The sequence below is a fragment of the Mustelus asterias genome, chromosome 16, assembly GCF_964213995.1.
Source record: "Mustelus asterias chromosome 16, sMusAst1.hap1.1, whole genome shotgun sequence".
Lineage (NCBI taxonomy): Eukaryota > Metazoa > Chordata > Chondrichthyes > Carcharhiniformes > Triakidae > Mustelus > Mustelus asterias.
In genome coordinates, this window is record NC_135816.1 from 41,607,897 (window position 1) to 41,625,122 (window position 17,226).

At 40.6% G+C, this 17,226-nt stretch overlaps 1 protein-coding gene across 1 annotated transcript in view; it reads left to right on the forward strand.

Annotated features, from left to right (window-relative positions):
- LOC144505484 (pro-neuregulin-2, membrane-bound isoform-like) overlaps nucleotides 1–16,829 on the forward strand; it is a 158,326-nt gene extending 141,497 nt beyond the window's left edge. The window contains exons 6-10 of the mRNA XM_078231602.1: nucleotides 7,009–7,111; nucleotides 7,342–7,465; nucleotides 9,000–9,127; nucleotides 12,932–13,150; nucleotides 15,246–16,829. Coding sequence (XP_078087728.1) covers nucleotides 7,009–7,111; nucleotides 7,342–7,465; nucleotides 9,000–9,127; nucleotides 12,932–13,150; nucleotides 15,246–15,894 — 1,223 coding nt within the window. The 3' untranslated portion in view covers nucleotides 15,895–16,829. The remainder of the gene's footprint in view (nucleotides 1–7,008; nucleotides 7,112–7,341; nucleotides 7,466–8,999; nucleotides 9,128–12,931; nucleotides 13,151–15,245) is intronic.
- The last annotated feature ends 397 nt before the right edge of the window (nucleotides 16,830–17,226 follow it).

The window sequence follows — 17,226 nt, forward strand, 5'->3', positions numbered from 1 at the left end:
TCTGATTGCTCCCACTGCTATCGTAATGTAGTAAGAAGGCTCACAATGCAAGGTTAAAGTCCAACAGGTTTATTTGGTAGCAAAAGCCACTAGCTTTTGGAGCACTGCTCCTTCGTCAGGTGAGTAGGATTTCAGTTCACAAACAGGGCATATAAAGACACAAACTCAATTTACAAAATAATGGTTGGAATGCGAGTCTTTACAGGTAATCAAGTCTTAAAGGTACAGACACTGTGAATGGAGAGAGGGTTATGCACAGGTTAAAAAGATGTGTATTGTCTCCAGCCAGGACAGTTAGTGAGATTTTGCAAGCCCAGGCAAGTCGTGGGGGTTACAGATAGTGTGACATGAACCCAAGATCCCAGTTGAGGCCGTCCTCATGTGTGCGAAACTTGGCTATCAGTCTCTGCTCAGCGACTCTGCGCTGTCATGTGTCATGAAGGCCGCCTTGGAGAACGCTTACCCGAAGATCAGAGGCCAAACGCCCGTGACCGCTGAAGTGTTCCCCAACAGGAAGAGAACACTCTTGCCTGGTGATTGTCGAGCGGTGTTCATTCATCCGTTGTCGTAGCGTCTGCATGGTCTCCCCAATGTACCATGCCTCGGGACATCCTTTCCTGCAGCGTATCAGGTAGACAACGTTGGCCGAGTTGCAAGCGTATGTACCGTGTACCTGGTGGATGGTGTTCTCACGTGAGATGATGGCATCCATGTCGATGATCCGGCACGTCTTGCAGAGGTTGCTGTGGCAGGGTTGTGTGGTGTGGTGGTCACTGTTCTCCTGAAGGTTGGGTAGTTTGCTGCGGACAATGGTCTGTTTGAGGTTGTGTGGTTGTTTGAAGGCAAGAAGTGGGGGTGTGGGGATAGCCTTGGCAAGATGTTCGTCTTCATTGATGACAAGTTGAAGGCTCCGCAGAAGATGTCGTAGCTTCTCTGCTCCGGGGAAGTACTGGATGACGAAGGGTACTCTGCCATGTCCCATGTTTGTCTTCTGAGGAGGTCGTTGCGATATTTCGCTGTGGCGCATGTGGAACTGTCGAATGATGAATTGAGCGCCATATCCTGTTCTTATGAGGGCATCTTTCAGCATCTGGAGGTGTCTGTTGCGATCCTCCTCATCTGTGCAGATCCTGTGTATATGGAGGGCTTGTCCGTAGGGGATGACTTCTTTAACGTGTTTAGGGTGGAAGCTGGAGAAGTGGAGCATCGTGAGGTTATCCGTGGGCTTGCGGTACAGTGAAGTGCTGAGGTGACCGTCCTTGATGGAGATGCGTGTGTCCACGAATGCAACCGATTCTGGAGAGTAGTCCATGGTGAATCTGATGGTGTATGCCCTGTTTGTGAACTGAAATCCCACTCATCTGATGAAGGAGCAGCGCTCCAAAAGCTAGTGGCTTTTGCTACCAAATAAACCTGTTGGACTTTAACCTGGTGTTGTGAGACTTCTTACTGTGTTTCTACCCCAGTCCAACGCTGGCATCTCCACATCATCGTAATGTAGATCAGTGATGTTCAAAATGTAGTTCATAGGTTAATTAATGGAAGCTCCCTATGTAAATGGGGTGGCACGGTGGCACAATGGTTAGCATTACTGCTTCAAAGCGCCAGGGATCCGGATTCAATTCACGGCTCAGGTCACTGGCAGTGCAGCGTCTGCACGTTCTCTCCATGTCTGCATGAGTTTACTCCGGGTGCTGCGGTTTCCTCCCACAGTCCTAAAGGTGTGCTGGTTAGTTGCATTGGCCATGCTAAATTCTCCCTCAGTGTACCCGAACAGGTGCTGGAGTGTGGCGACTCGGGGATTTTCACAGTAACTTCATTGCATTGTTAATGTAAGCCTATGTGTGACACTAATAAATAAAATAAAAATAAAATAAACTTATGGTACTGGTGCACTGCAACATCTCCAGTGAGGAAGTGTATAATTACAACTTAACCAGTTTATCTTAGCAGTTCCATGGAAATTCTTTCTTTTACAGAAAGCATGCACAATATAAGGGTTTTTAATATGTTATATCAATCTCCTGTGATACTGCACATAGAGAGTCAATCTAAAGTGTGGCCGTCAGGTGAAGTGAGAATAGAGGGTGCATGATAATTCGAGCAAGCTGCACAGATGTGGTTCAGTTATCTTTTAAAGGTTTTCTTCTTACATAGCACTATAAATTTTTAATTCCAGGTTTATAATGGAAACTGCCAATATAAACTTGTCACGCTGAAATTATACTCTATTGTTAGTGGTACTGCTACAGTGGATCAACTACAAGGAAGAATGGGGATTTCTACTTGCACGTTTTGAATGGAGATATTACTTTGGGTGTGGGGGACCCACATATTTTTATAAAAGGGAGTCTTGCTGTATTTTGTATGGGCATCTCACTTTTGTGCATATAAATTCCTCCATTTAAAAAGATTTTTGGGTCTTTTTCTGTATATGGGGGCAGAGATTTCACCCTCAGCTCCGAAAGGTTGGATATTTCTGGCAATGCACAGATTGATAAAAGCACCAAATCAACCATTCAATTGTAATATACAACATTGCAGTTGAAAAGTACCAGAATTCAATTCTATCCAGTCTTACACACTCTCCCCACATAATGATGGACTTGTCTCTGCTTAACTCTTTCTTTTTTGGAAAATCCAATGAGACAATTAAACTACCTTTCTATCTGTCTCGACCTTAATATCTCTGGAAACGTTCCCATTTTGCTGCTTCCGTTTATAATATGTTCCTAAAAGGGTATGAGACATTGATCAGTTGGCAACAGCTTCATCTCTGAGTCGGGAGGTTGTGTTTTGAGCCTCATTCAAGAGACTTAAGAACCATTTAACAGTGGGATAGTGTGTGCCCAATCTACACTGCACTGTTATCACTGTTAAATTTGTGGGCACCATGTTTTTGGCAGTCCAGGTAGATTAGTCAGTAACCCTAAAAGAGATTCTTAAAAAAAATGCTTACCTGAAACTAAAGGAGCACTCCAGTCCCTCCTGGATTCACATCAGCCCCAACAACCATTGGAAGCCTTCTACTTGGCTCCTTGTCTATTGTCTCCCTCCGTCGTTCTCGGATTTGGGAACTGCTCTGATGTCCACAGCTCACCAGCCTAAGTTAAATGAGACCAGTGGATATCTGTTGCATTAATCAGAGTTTTCTCTGTTGACCATGATGTTAACTCCTCACTCCATGCAATGTTCCTGGTGCTCTTGTGGTGGTGAAGTGCAGCCTTTTCACTCATGCAATGCACTAATTTAACAAATAATCAGCAACCAAGGAAGTAAAGAACACACAAAAACAAAACATACTCGCACACTGGGCTTTTTGTCTTACAATTTTACCGGCCGGTGCACATAGAGATTGAAACACACAAGCATGTGCTGTGTGAATATGAGTTTGGAGAATTACATACCCAATGACATTGCCTATTACTCATTTTTTATTTACTAATCAAAAATGCAATTAGCTAGAATTAGATTCCCAATTGGCTACACATGGCTAGCAGCGCATGCATTGAACACTTTAGAATACTTTAACAGTTAAGAATTAGGGACATTTCAGTAACTAGTATGCAAGAATGTTTTTCTTTTCAAATTATTTCATTTCACGCACTTGGAGGAAGAACTCTACGAGACATTATGCATTCCTTGCACTTATTTCAATTTTGTAACCTTCCTTCTCCCATTTACTTTACAGCCATTGCTTTATACTATAATCTTCTTTTGACTGTGAATGCCTGTCCCTGTGTCACTATTACTCCTGCAATACCACATCAGAAGGTGTGGGATAATCCTGATATTCCGATGCTTTAAGGTTATTCAATGTTTAAAATTATAGACATTTAAGTATGTGTTACAAGACCATGAGAATAAAGACCTAATAGTGTGTCAAACTTAGATGAAACTCACAGCTTTGGATTCATTCTCTTATATCCATTATTTTATATAGTAATTACATAGAGTTAGACATTATGGGGGTAAATTTCTGTCATTTTTCTCCTGATCTTTTGATGTAACATCTAAAGTTTCTATGCCTCTTCTGCCAAAGTTACAGTTTTGATAAATGGGAAAAATTTTATGACAATCCACACCCATAAATTTTGTTCCTTAGTTATCAGTGGAGCTACTGTTCCAAAGTCCTGCTGCATTTTTAACCACTTTTGTGGTTTCAGCATCATAACATACCAGCTCATAGTTTATTGTGATGTGCAGCAAGAATGATTCACTGTAAATCATGGTGTAACTTTGAACAACCATCATTGCGTTCCCTAACTGGATAGCTCAGATAACTTAAGCAACAAGAAGTTGAAGCATGAAGGTCAGCAAGTTCCCAGCAACATTCCTCAGTCTGTGCTTATTTAGCTGGATGTGATGCTACAATTGACCTCCGTATCTTTGGGCTAAGGATGATAAAATTGGATCAGGTTCCTGTTCCTTGCTGCTGTCTTGTAACATATGAACATTAGGTAAGGACAGGATCAGGTTCAGTGATGTTCCCATATAGCCTGCCTATAGTCACTTTCAAGTCCAAAGGCATTGGATTAAGGTACTGGAAGGCAAATGAGACCTATTGGATTATATCTTAAGATGGCAATGATTTCAGAAGAGGAAGGGAAGGGAGAAAATTGACAAGAGAATAAACTATAAAAATCCCAATTATAATCATCCATTCTACAAATGAGAAAATATTTCATTTTGCCACTGTTGTTATTCATGAATATTCCTTCAGAGTCTTTTTGCCAAGAACAACATATCAAGCTTATTTTTCGAGAAGTAGTAGCTATACAAGTGCATACAATATATACCGAGGTTGAATTGCTATTAAGATTTTCAACCCTATTTTAATGTTAGTATACATAACATTAGTTTATGGAAAACATTATTGTCACAGCAGAGATAATGCCACTTCGCTATCAAACCTGATAAAGCCATAAATAATAACTGTTTTTACTCCTAAATAATTACCTATGATTTTCACAATATTGTTCCTTAGAATGGTTAAAAAAAAATGAAGTAATTATTTGCAACTAACTGTATGCCGCCCATTCCTGTCTTGTTTTGCATGTGTAAAACTTTTGCCTGTAAAGGTAGTGCCCATTGTCCGGGATCCCTGAGCACTATGTTACATGTCAATGTTCCACCTACCATGTTTCTCTACCAAAGTTTGAGCTAACCACATAACATGTATAATTTTTGGTATGTTTTAAATATTTTTCTCTGAAACTGTTCTCCTTTTTTCTTTCTTTTTTGTCAACTTTCTGCATTGGCAGAGCATCTTGGATTTGAATTTATGGGTATGGAAAACCATTCATTTTAATCTGCAAATGTAAAAAGCTGCCTTGGATTTCTAGCAACCTCTTTTGCTTTGAAGGGATGATCTGACTGCAGCTGTCTAGTTGTATGAATCCATCCATTACCAAAATAAAGGAGTCCAGTATCTAATGATGACATTGAGCTACAGATAAGCACAGCTTTTCTATAGCAGCACTCTTTTTGACTAGAGATGAGCTGCAGCTGGCCCAGGAGAACTCTTCCAGATTTATAACTGTTGTAAATAGACAGCATAAAACCACTGCTTAAATGTTTGACCTATAAATTTCATGTTAGCTCCAGATGTATGTAAGTTTGTGTCATCTGTTAGCTTTTCAATAAGTGAAGCTGGTATTTAGATTAGGGAGACCTTATTCTTTGAACTCCAAACTTGGTTTATAATAAAGTTGATTTAATAGTAAACCAAGCGAGGTTGCAGGTCATAATGTTTTTGTTGAAGTTGCAGCTAATATAAACAATTTTTATGGCAGACAGCTTAAAAACTAGAAATGGACCAAACTAAGAAAAACAAAAAAAACATTCAAGCTAAAGCAAATGCAAGTTATTTATTGAGAGCAAACTAAACAGTTTCATAAACTTGTACCAAATTTGAAATATAAACTTTCAACAAGTTTGTCTTCATCCTGAGTAAGATTGTGCAACTAATTTCAGATTTTGAGCTACACTTGTGTACTTTAGGTTGTGCCCCGGTCATGCACGTGATAAATACGATTACCATCACAGCAGTTCCCTAATACTAAGTGCAAAAGGGTAATAATGAAGCATTAATAACACATAAACTTGTTTGTGTCTCTCACCTTCAGCAAAATGAGTGCTGCTGACATTCTGATTATTGGTCACAAAAAAAATATTCCGACTCCCATGTCTTGTCAGGACACCTTTTATTTAGTCTGGGGCATCCTTTCACAGTCTGCTTTACCCGTTCCCTCAATGTTCCCATTCTCCTCTTCAGTAACAAGCATGCTATGCCAGGCTGTTGACTTCCCCCTTTCACCACCCGCAACCAACCCCCCCACCCCCAATCCCCACCCCAACCCTGACAAGATATTTGTATGGAAAAAACTTCTTGTGTCTCCCATTTTTCCATTGTCTTTTTATTTCTTTATATTCTCACTACTGTGATCGTTTCACGTATGAACAGCGATCATTCAACTAGCTCGACTACTGTCGATTCTTAATCTCTATAATTGTTAGGTTGCAGAAAATAATGTTTTAACTGCTTTTCAACAGCTGAAAATGCATATCAAAATTAGAGAGAACATTTAAACAAAAATGAAAATATCATTAAGGATAACTATTCCTCCTTAACTTGAACCCTCTCTGAAGCTTTACTTTCTATTGAATAAACTGATGCTTTACCTTTAATACCCAGTCATTTTTATTTTATTGCATAGCTTAAAATAGTTTAGCTTTTTAGATGATTTTTTAAAAAAGTTTTATTATGAAGTCTGTCCTTAGTGTGTTGGTGAGGGTGGTGGTAATTGTAATTTTATTTGCTGTGTATTTAGTACAGTTTATTTCTATTTTGGGCGCTACTTATTATTGTACCTGCATATATATTTGTGTGTCAAGGTGAAGTGAGAAATGCTGTTGGGTTTTTATGAGTAGCTTGCAACTTAAAGTCATGCTTATGTTTAAGTCCGACTGTTTTAACCGTTTTGTTCGCTGTGTTTCTGTTTGCAGAAGCTGAGGAACTGTATCAAAAGAGAGTCTTGACCATTACCGGCATTTGTGTTGCCCTTCTTGTTGTTGGAATAGTGTGTGTAGTGGCATATTGTAAAACAAAGTGAGTCTTTAAACTTGCCTGTTACCAAAATGTAAAGTTTCTTATCAGATTTTAAAATGGTTTATGGACTGTTGCAGTTTAAGGTAATCTGTTTTTAAAAAAAATTTGCATATAATTTAATGGATACATTTACATTTCCAATATCTAATATGTTCGTAGGTGTCTTGCAATTTGTTGAAGTTATTTCAATAGCCTGCCATGAACTTACCCTAGTTATTGTATTCCTTTAGAAAACAAAGAAAGAAAATGCACAGCCATTTGAGGCAAAATCTTTGTGTAGACCATCAAAACCGAAACCTTGCCAATGGACCCAATCATCCTGGCCCTCTCCCAGAAGATATTCAGATGGTTGATGTATGTGCTACTATTTAATAAACTGATTTTAGGACAACCAAATGAGCTGTAAGAAGAGATTAATTAGCAATAATCCTGTTTAATGCTTAGCAATTGTTTGGGTTAAAATTCTTTTGATTAAAAGATTTCTGAGTTCATTCTAAATAAGAGTCTTCAGTTTGCAGCAGGGAGAATATCAGGCAGCTCAAATCAATAGCTGCAATCATAGACTACTTCAAAGACATAGTGGGCGATCTTACCAAAAAGATTCTAAGTGCCGAATGAGCGTGAAAACGAAGAGTTTCAGATCCATTTCTTTGGCGACAAATGAAATCTTACGCCACATGGTGCAAAGAATGATGTACAATCTGATTCCTGCCAGTAGAGGGAGACGTCAGGCTCTATTCTCGCCAGAAAGCCAGCTGCTCACACTAGAGGGCGCTATTGTGTAAACGCAGATCTGATGGGCACCTCAGCCCCCTCCTGATTGCTGGCCTCCCTGGCCAATCGCACCCCCTCCCTGATCGATCACTACCCAAACCCCCCACTTGGCCGATCTCCGGTTGCAGAGTGTGCAGCTCTCGCCCCCATCATGGCCCCGCCTTAGTTCCCACCCCATTATGGCCCCACCCCTTGGCACTGCACAGTGCAGAGTGTGCAGTGTCAAAGTGCCTGGCTGGCAGTGCCAGGGTGCAGGCTGGCACTACCAGGGACCAGGCAGGGGCCTCACTGGCCTCCAACCCTACCGGCGAGGCCACCACGCCAAGTCCCCATTGATGGGGACCATACGTGATCCTCACCAGTGAGGCCGTTAAGACAAGTGGGGTTGATTCCATTCTGGGCTCATTAATTATATGTAAATTCAAATTTCAAAATTAAAATCATCTTCGCACCCTTTTTGGACGCAAGATCGCGAGAGGCGAGAAACCTGATTTTTTTGCCTCTCTCGCAATCTTATCAACTCGCCCTCGGATTTACAATTCTGTTACAATCAGTTCAAAAAGCAAATCTCCCTCCCCATCCTCCACAGTGAAGATATTTTTGTGAATTGTCCTTTAGGCGCATCTGGTAATTATGAAGTGTGTGTAAGGATTCGAGTTTGTGATGCAAAACCCACAATGTTTTGAACGACACACAAGCTGCCACAGGTGCAGGAGACTAAACGCCTTCCCTGTGCAGTGTAATTCTTATGATTGGATCATAACCAAAAGCATTTTAAGTCCAGTTGATTCCTTAACCCTTAATCTCCCAGAATGGTTTGGGGAATTTCATTTACAAATTATGAGCCTTCTTGGGAATAACTTGAGCTGCAAGGAACAACTGCCAGGAAATCCCCTAAAGAAATTTGAAATATATAAACCCATTCAAAACCTATTATAAAAATGTGGTTTTTGAGTAATTGCAATTATTTGTTTCTAATCATTTGTTGTGTGAATAATTTACCATAGTGTTTTTAACTAGTTAAGTTTCAAAGTGAATGACATTTAATACATAATGGCTGTGGGCCTTATTGCTTGACTCTGAAGTTTTTTTTATTTCTCTTCTCCATGTACAGTACATTTCAAAAAATGTTCCAGCCCCTGAACATGTGAGGCGACATGAAACGGAAACTTCATTTTCTGCAAGCCAGCCATCGTCCACATCTCATCACTCTTCCACGGCCACACACACATCCAGCCATAGGTAATTTTTTATTTAAATTCATTTATGGAATGTGGGCATCACTGGGTAGGCCAGCATTCATTTCCCATCCCTAATTATCCTTGAGAAGGTGATGGTGAGCTGCCTTCTTGAACCGCTGAAGTCCCTGAGATATCGGTACACCCACAGTGCTGCTAAGGAAGGAAATCCAGGAACTTGACCCAGTGAAATTGAAGGAATGACAATACCTTTCCAAGTCAGGTTGGTGAGTGACTTGGAGGGGAATCTCTAGCTGGTGGTGTTCCCATGTGTCTGCTGTCCTTTCCTTCTAGATTGTAGAGGTTGTGGGTTTGGAAGATGCTGCCTCAGGTACCGTGCTGAGTTCCTGCAGTGCATCTTGTGGATGATACACATGGTTGTCACTGTTTGTCAATGTGGAAGGATTTGTGGAAGGGGTAGTAATCAAATGGGCTGCTTTGTCCTGGATGGTGTCGAGCTCCTTGAACGTTCACACTCTTGACTTGCATCTTGTTGATGGTGGACAGGCTTTGGGGAGGCAGGAGGTAAGTGGTTCACCTCAGGATTCCTAGCCTTTGACCTGCTCTCGTGGCCACAGTATTTATATGGCTAGTCCAATTCAGTTTCTAGTCTAAAATATTAATGAACAAGCACTGTCACTCACAGATGAAAGAGAATAGTATAAATAATATTTACTATCTTTCAAAAGTATTGGATGGTGCAGAATTATTGCTGACTGTTAGTCCAAATATGTCACTGATGGAAATATCTGCACACAATACTTGTACATGAGCACAGAATACAAATCATTGAATATATGATTAATTTGATATATTTCATTATTTCTGTGTGTAAATTCAATCTCCATATTCAATGCCTTCCCTTTGAGTGAACCAGCTCTACTTTTCTCAAATGCAGAGTTGTTTAATGTCACAAGTGCAATTATCCTTTGAATGTAGTGTCCCTCTATATGCATGAGTTTTGCATTTGAATATAAGTAGTGAGGATTAAAATGTGGTCATTTTCCACCACAAGCATTTGCAAGGTATAATTGTTAAATTTTCAACTTGCTGTTCAGTCATTATCAACAAAATTGTATTCCACGGCCAGATTAATAAACACTTCAACATTTATTCTGATTAAATGGATCATTTGCCATTTTCAACTATTAAAGTCAGGTGCATTGTAATTACTACTAGTTTTTCAATATCATCAAAACTGCATATTTTGAAATTATTCATTCCTGTGAATTTGTTAGTTCATTAATTGTGCTGAAAGTGGGTCTGTTCTTAGTCATCAAAAAGGGTTTGTAAGACCCAAACTTGTAAAACGTCGAGTTTCATGGATGCAAAAATGCCTGTGCAGCAAATCACATTTGACGCTGGTGAATCTTTTCATTTTAAGATTATGAAACTAGATATGCATTGGCAGAATTTGGTGTGTAGTTCCAGTTGGCTATAATTCAGAATTTAGAATTTCTCCAATAAATTAAACTCCAATGGACAAACAACATACAGTGGACATTGGAAATTTGAACTAAAAACAGACAATATTGGCAACATTCAGCAGGTCTGTGATCAGAAGAAACAGAGATAACAATGTTTCAGGTCTGTTACCTTTCCCCGGAAATCATAGGTCCAGATCTTCTGTTCTCTGTGCTACAAAGTCCCTCAGATGTCCCAATGCAAAGACTCCATGGGAATTGCTCGGAATATTTCAACTTGCAGTGGAAAATTTCCCAGCCCTCCAAAAAAGTATCTAACTCTGAGTTAGAGTCAAGACTTCAGAGGGATTTACTCACCTGGATAGTTACCTAGGAAATGTTAGACAGGAAAGGAGTCTAAGTCCTGTGTAATTATACAACAGTACCTGTACAAGGAGGTTTCCCATACCCATTGGACATGAGTACCCTGCTGAGTGCCAACCCAGAATTCAGAGTGAGAACTCTGATCTGCATTCAACAGCACATGGTTCAAATCCTGCATCTTCTGAATTGAATTCTATCACTAAGCTAAAAGCTCATTCATTCTAATGTGTGAAAAAGAGGTGTAATGGTTTTTTTCTTGTATCATGTTTTCTCATATCCATATTAATTTTTGGCAACCTTTCCATGACTATTAGTCTAAATAATAAATGTTAACAAAAATTGGCATGTGCTATTTCAGCAACAAGTTATGTATTTTCTTGTTTATTCATGGAATGTGGGCATCGTTGGTTAGATCCTCCTTAATTGCCCTTGAACTGAGTGCCAAGCTATTTCAGAGGGCAGTTAAGAGTCTGGGTCTGGAGTCACATGTAGACCAGATGGCAGATTTCCTCATTCATGAACGAGATGGTTTTCACAACAATTGACAATGGTTTCATGGTCATAAATAGATTTTTAATTCCAGATTTTTATTTTATTCAAATTTCACATCTGCCAAGGTGGGATTCAATCCCACCCTTGGTCTCTGGTCAAGTGACAATACCAATCCCCTGACTAACTTTCGAGGCAGTACCCTTGTAGTCAGTATGGCGCACATTGCAACTTCCCACACTGGAACGAGCTGACTGTTAGAAGCACTGATTAGAACCAAAGCATCCATAGAACCACTGAGTCTGGACCAACTCTCTGAAAGAGCATCCCACCCAGGCCATCCCCTCCACCCTAGCCCTGTAACCCTACGCAGTTACCATGTCTAATCCCCCTAACCTACTCATCTTGGGACACTAAGGGACAATTTATTTGTTTCTTGCATGCTATACAGACATTGCATACTGTTCATATAGAAGGAAAGGAGAGAGTGCATAATGTAGTGTTACAGTCATAGCTAGGGTGTAGAGAAAGATCAACATAGTGCGAGCTAGGTCTATTCAAAAATCTGATGGCAGCAGGGAAGAAGCTGTTCTTGAGTCGGTTGGTACGTGACCTTAGATTTCGGTGGAAGAGTGTGTGCCAAGGGTGCATGGGGCCTTTAATTATGCTGGCTGCTTTTCCGAGGCAGTGGGAAGTGTAGACAGAGTCAATGGGTGTGAGGCTGGTTTGCGTGATGGACTGGGCTTCATTCACGACCCTTTGTAGTTTCTTGCGGTCTTGGGCAGAACAGGAGCCATACCAAGCTGTTATACCACCAGAAAGAATGCTTTCCATGGTGCAGCTGTAAAAGTTGGTGAGAGTCGTAGCATACATGCCAAATTTCCTTAGTCTTTTGAGAAAATGGAGGCATTAGTGGGCTTTCTTAACTATAGTGTCGACATGGGGGGACCAGGACAGGTTGTTGGTGATCTGGACACCTAAAAACTTGAAGCTCTCGACCATTTCTACTTCGTCCCCATTGATGTAGACAGGGGCATGTTCTGCATTAGCATGGCCAATCCAACTAACCTGCACATCGAAGCATCCGGAGGAAACCCACGCAGTCATGGGGAGAACATGACAGACAGTCACCCAAGGCCGGAATCAAAGCCAGGTCCCTAGCGCTGTGAGGCAGCAATTCTAACCACTGTGCTGCCCATCCCCCAAAGGATGTTCTCTTGTGCCTCCTAGTGGCAGTTTGCAGCATGTCATTGACCCTCACACTTGAGCAACCCGATAATAAGAAATTTTAAAATTTTCTTCATAAAATCTGAACATTGATGGTGTTTCTATAATTTTGGGTAATTGATTTGATGCATTGCTGCAGCAACAAGTGCTCGTAAATTAAGAATTATAATTCCTGCCATCCTATCAGCCAAGATTATGCTTTATTAAGGCAAAGGTCAACCAAGCAGGATAACCTCACATCAATTAAACTCAATTACTGGTGTGCAGCCAACAAATTCTGAGTAATATATGATTCTTTCCTATAGAAATGGAGGTCACACATGGAGCATAGAGCGGACCGAGAGTGGAACTTCAGAAATGCACTCGGGGATGATGACATCGTCACTAGAAACCAGTAAATGTAATAGCCCCATAGAACCACGAGGCAGACTAAGTGCAGTTTGTGGTCACCATGACACAAGGCATCCGATCTTCCATTGCAGGGACTCAATAGATTCTCTCAGAGACTCGCCTCATAGTGACAGGTACGACATGAATCATATTACAATGCAAGGTTGTGTTCTACATGTATTTATTTGTGGACTGAATCATTACAAGTTATTCCCCCAACAATTGTGTGACAGTCTCCAGCTGTAAATCTGGCAGGAGTCCACTGCCTTGGCCACAAAACTCCAAGTACTTGAATTCTCTGCCTCGTGCGCAAGCTTACATGCACGATTTTATTGGACTTAGGTCTCTCAATGTAACATGGGGCAGAAAACCCGAGGGCCTCAGTATACCATCAGCATGAGTACATTTGGACTCACCAGGCTTATCTCAATGATAGCAGCAAGTGTCCTTCTAATCTGAGGGTCCAAAACTGGGCTGCGACCTGGGTCCCAAAAGATTAGAGGGCGACAAGCAGATACTTCTGCCCTATGAGGTGGCAGACTTCTGATGGACCCGCCTCCCCTCCCACCTATCATTTTGAAGATCTGCACATGGAAGTCCCTCCCCTGGCCCTGTGAATTTATATAGGGTGAGCTTATTTAGAGATGTTTTGCAGCAAGCATAAAGTGTGAACTACCGGGATTACCATCCTGTATACTTTCTGGGCTTATGCATTTTTGCTTTAAACTTTTTGACAGACATAAAAATACTTCTAAATATTTAATGCCAAAATCCAGTTGCTTATTTGAATTACTTTTTTCCATCTCAGAATGTGTAAAGCTTTAGTTAACTTTAAAGGTCAATCTGCTGTTACGGTATGCATTTATTGAAAGAACATGCAATGTTTCTCTAAAAAACTGACAGGGAAATATATCTATCAAACTGACAAAGAACATGCAAGTTCTGCTGGACGCCATTATAAAGTAAGGTGCTGAATTACCTTCAGTAAAGATACAATATTAAAGCTAGGTTTCTTATCTTTACATTCTTTGTTGACATTGTAAAGTATCCTGTACAAGAATGCTATAGTTCACTGAGTGGATGGAATATGTCCTGTAGCATTGAACCTTACAAATCTTTAACTGTTCTCATCCAATGCGACACTGGAGCTATCTACATTGTGCTCAGTAACCCCATGTTCGGGCTGGAAAATTCTAATAAAATTCCTAATCCTGAGTCCTATGCATAATCCCTGATGGAAGTGTTTACGTGTGGCATGTTGGTTAAGGATAGGTTTAGGCTTAAATAGCGTGAGTAAGTTCACTGTCCACATTTAGTAAGAAAGGATGACCACTAGTGAGGAACCAGGGGCTAGTTGCAATTAGTAAATCTATGGTCCGCTTAGGCAGGATCATGGACAGTCAGCCCACAATTTCCTGCTGTCAACTAGTGTTCAGGTTTGTTGACATGATCCTGCCTTGGAGCCATTTTTGAATAGCCTGGTTGTTGGGGGGGTAGGGGTGGTTGTGATGAGTAGCCAATTAATCCCCTTTTTGTGCTGATTAAGACCAATGTGCAGATGCTGGCTGGAGTTTGCAAGGCAGCAGTTGGGACCCACCAAGGGCGAATAATGGAGGGGGCTGCTCAAAAGCAGACCTTTGGGGAGATGGCAGGGGAGGGTGGGGGGAGCTGATAGCGCTCCACATATTTTTTTAACCTCCCCACCATCGCCGTGAATGTATGATGGCCAAAGCTATTGCCACAGGCCACCCCATGTGGTAAGCTCCCCCTCCATGGTGATGGCTTAGCAGCTTTGGCCTCCATTCATTTTTAGATGTTTATCATGTCTTCAGAAGTCTCTTTTCCCCATCGCATTGGCAGCTGCAAATTCAGATGGTGGAGCTGCCAATACATGTCAGTGCTGAAGGTCTTTCACCATTGACCCTCCAGACTCGGGAACCTGACCTCCATCCCCCATTGGATGGGGCTGCTGGAGGTGGTCACTTAATTGGCCGCCTCTTCAAAAATCACATTGAGTTTATGTGGGTTCCTAATACCTGGATCAGGACCTCAAATGAAATTTCAGCATATAATCCTGCATGAGGATAGAATTCACCAACACAATTAGAGAGAAAATTTAAAAAGAAAAAAATACAATATATCATGCATACAGACAAATTGAAATGGTACAATCTTTTAGTTGCACTATTTTACACTATTTCAATTGTTGATTGCTGTGATTTTCTTTAGGTATGTGTCTGCCCTCACAACACCAGCCCGTTTATCGCCTGTTGATTTGCATTACTCTGTCCCTTCATATGCAACTGGTTTTGAGATGTCTCCACGTGGATCTACCCACGCAACATCAATGCCTCAAGCGGCAGTTGGTTACACAGTGGAGGATGAACAGCCTTTGTTGAGAAGATACCACAAGTACCAACAGGACAACCAGAGACACGACCCCTACAAGCAGCGCCACAGCTACCTTCATGACAGCTTTGGAAGTCTCCCCCCTAGTCCGATGAGAATGGCGGAGGATGATGAGTACGAGACGACGCAAGAGTACATCCCAGCACTAGATCGACCAAAGAAAATGGCAAACAGCAGTAGAAGGTGGAGAAAAACGAAACCAAATGGTCATATTTCACACAGAGCTGAATGCGACTGTGACTCAAACTCAGAAAGTTGCTGCTCTGACACTGATTCTGATGGTGAGAAAGCAGGAGAGCATACACCTTTCTTAAGCACTCAGAACCCTCCAGCAGCAAGCACAGAAACAGCGTCAGTATTCCGGTCTTCTGATAATAGGACTTACTCATCCAATAGGCACAATGTGCGAGAGGACGGACACACCCGAGTAACACGGGTAAAATCAAATCAAGACACGACAACTGTGTAAATGACATAGATCCGCAACTGTAAAAATATTTTATTTTATATAATTATCAAATATTCTAAAATTAAATTAAACATTTTATTTTCATTTTAGCAAAGTTGTCTTACAGCTAACAGGAAAGTCTTTTATAGGAAAACATGTATTTATATGTAAAATATGATTTACAGTTAAAGATGATGATGGTGTGTCAGTTTTTCACATCATAAATAGAATAATATTGTGGTGCCTTTTGCTGTATGCTGATACCAGATTTCCTGCTGATGTTTCAGTTTTTTAGTGTTTCTACCTTGGACTCAATATATTACACACCCTTTATTTCATTTTTCTTAATTTGTACCATGGACTCTCTTACATTTGGACAGTTATATTTCTTTGAATTCTGGACACAGACATCTGTATCTGATACTATTTATCTATGTACTGGTTCCTGAAACATCAAGTGACATCCTGGCTGAACTCTGTTCTTTAGTTTATTTGATTGGGAGGACAGAACATAATTATATTTATTTTTCTGTCCCTCCCCTCCCCCCCCCTAATAAACATTTCTTACTTTTTACAAGAAGAAAATAACAGTGAAGATTAGATTAATGTTTGCAGCCCATTTCAACCTAGGAATTTACCAGGATAAGATCCCTTGGCACCAGATTGGCAGCATGTTATCTTGAGTCCACTTTACTGACAGTCTCACCAACATAAAAAAAATCGAAGGTCAGTGCAAACCAGACATGACATTTAGACGTCACTAAAGAGTCTGCAACATTTGCAGTTATTTGGGTTTTCCTTATCAGTATTCTCAACTATTTTCATCAGGAAAGTACAAAAGCACCATTCGACAAAAACATCAGACCACTTTCATTTTAATGTTATTTTCAAATATACTTTGAAAATGGTCAGATTGGAAACTGGAAATTAATAAGCAACAACTTTGTGGTATTTGTTTTTGATGGGATTTTTTGCAACATGATTTTGCATGTCTTTACCATTCCAAATGGACTGATGCATGGGAAGCTAGGAATGAGAGATTTAACATGTTTTTTAATGAACTGCATAACTTTTCATCTGTTGTCCCTTTTAGTGCAGGTTTATTATGGGTTCTGCAATCTTTTACTGGTACATTTCAACCGTTTGCCATGCAGGGCTGAAATATGGAATTAGCATTATCCATTTTGAAATAAACCTATATTCTTTACTTCCAATGAACCCCAAATGCTTGGTGTAAAACACTGCATGCCAAACAGCACATAGCATTAATCTATAACATGCGACTGAGGAAATGCAGCGCCCACAATACAACGATTAACTGTTTTCCAAAATTCTCACAATGTATTCATCCTC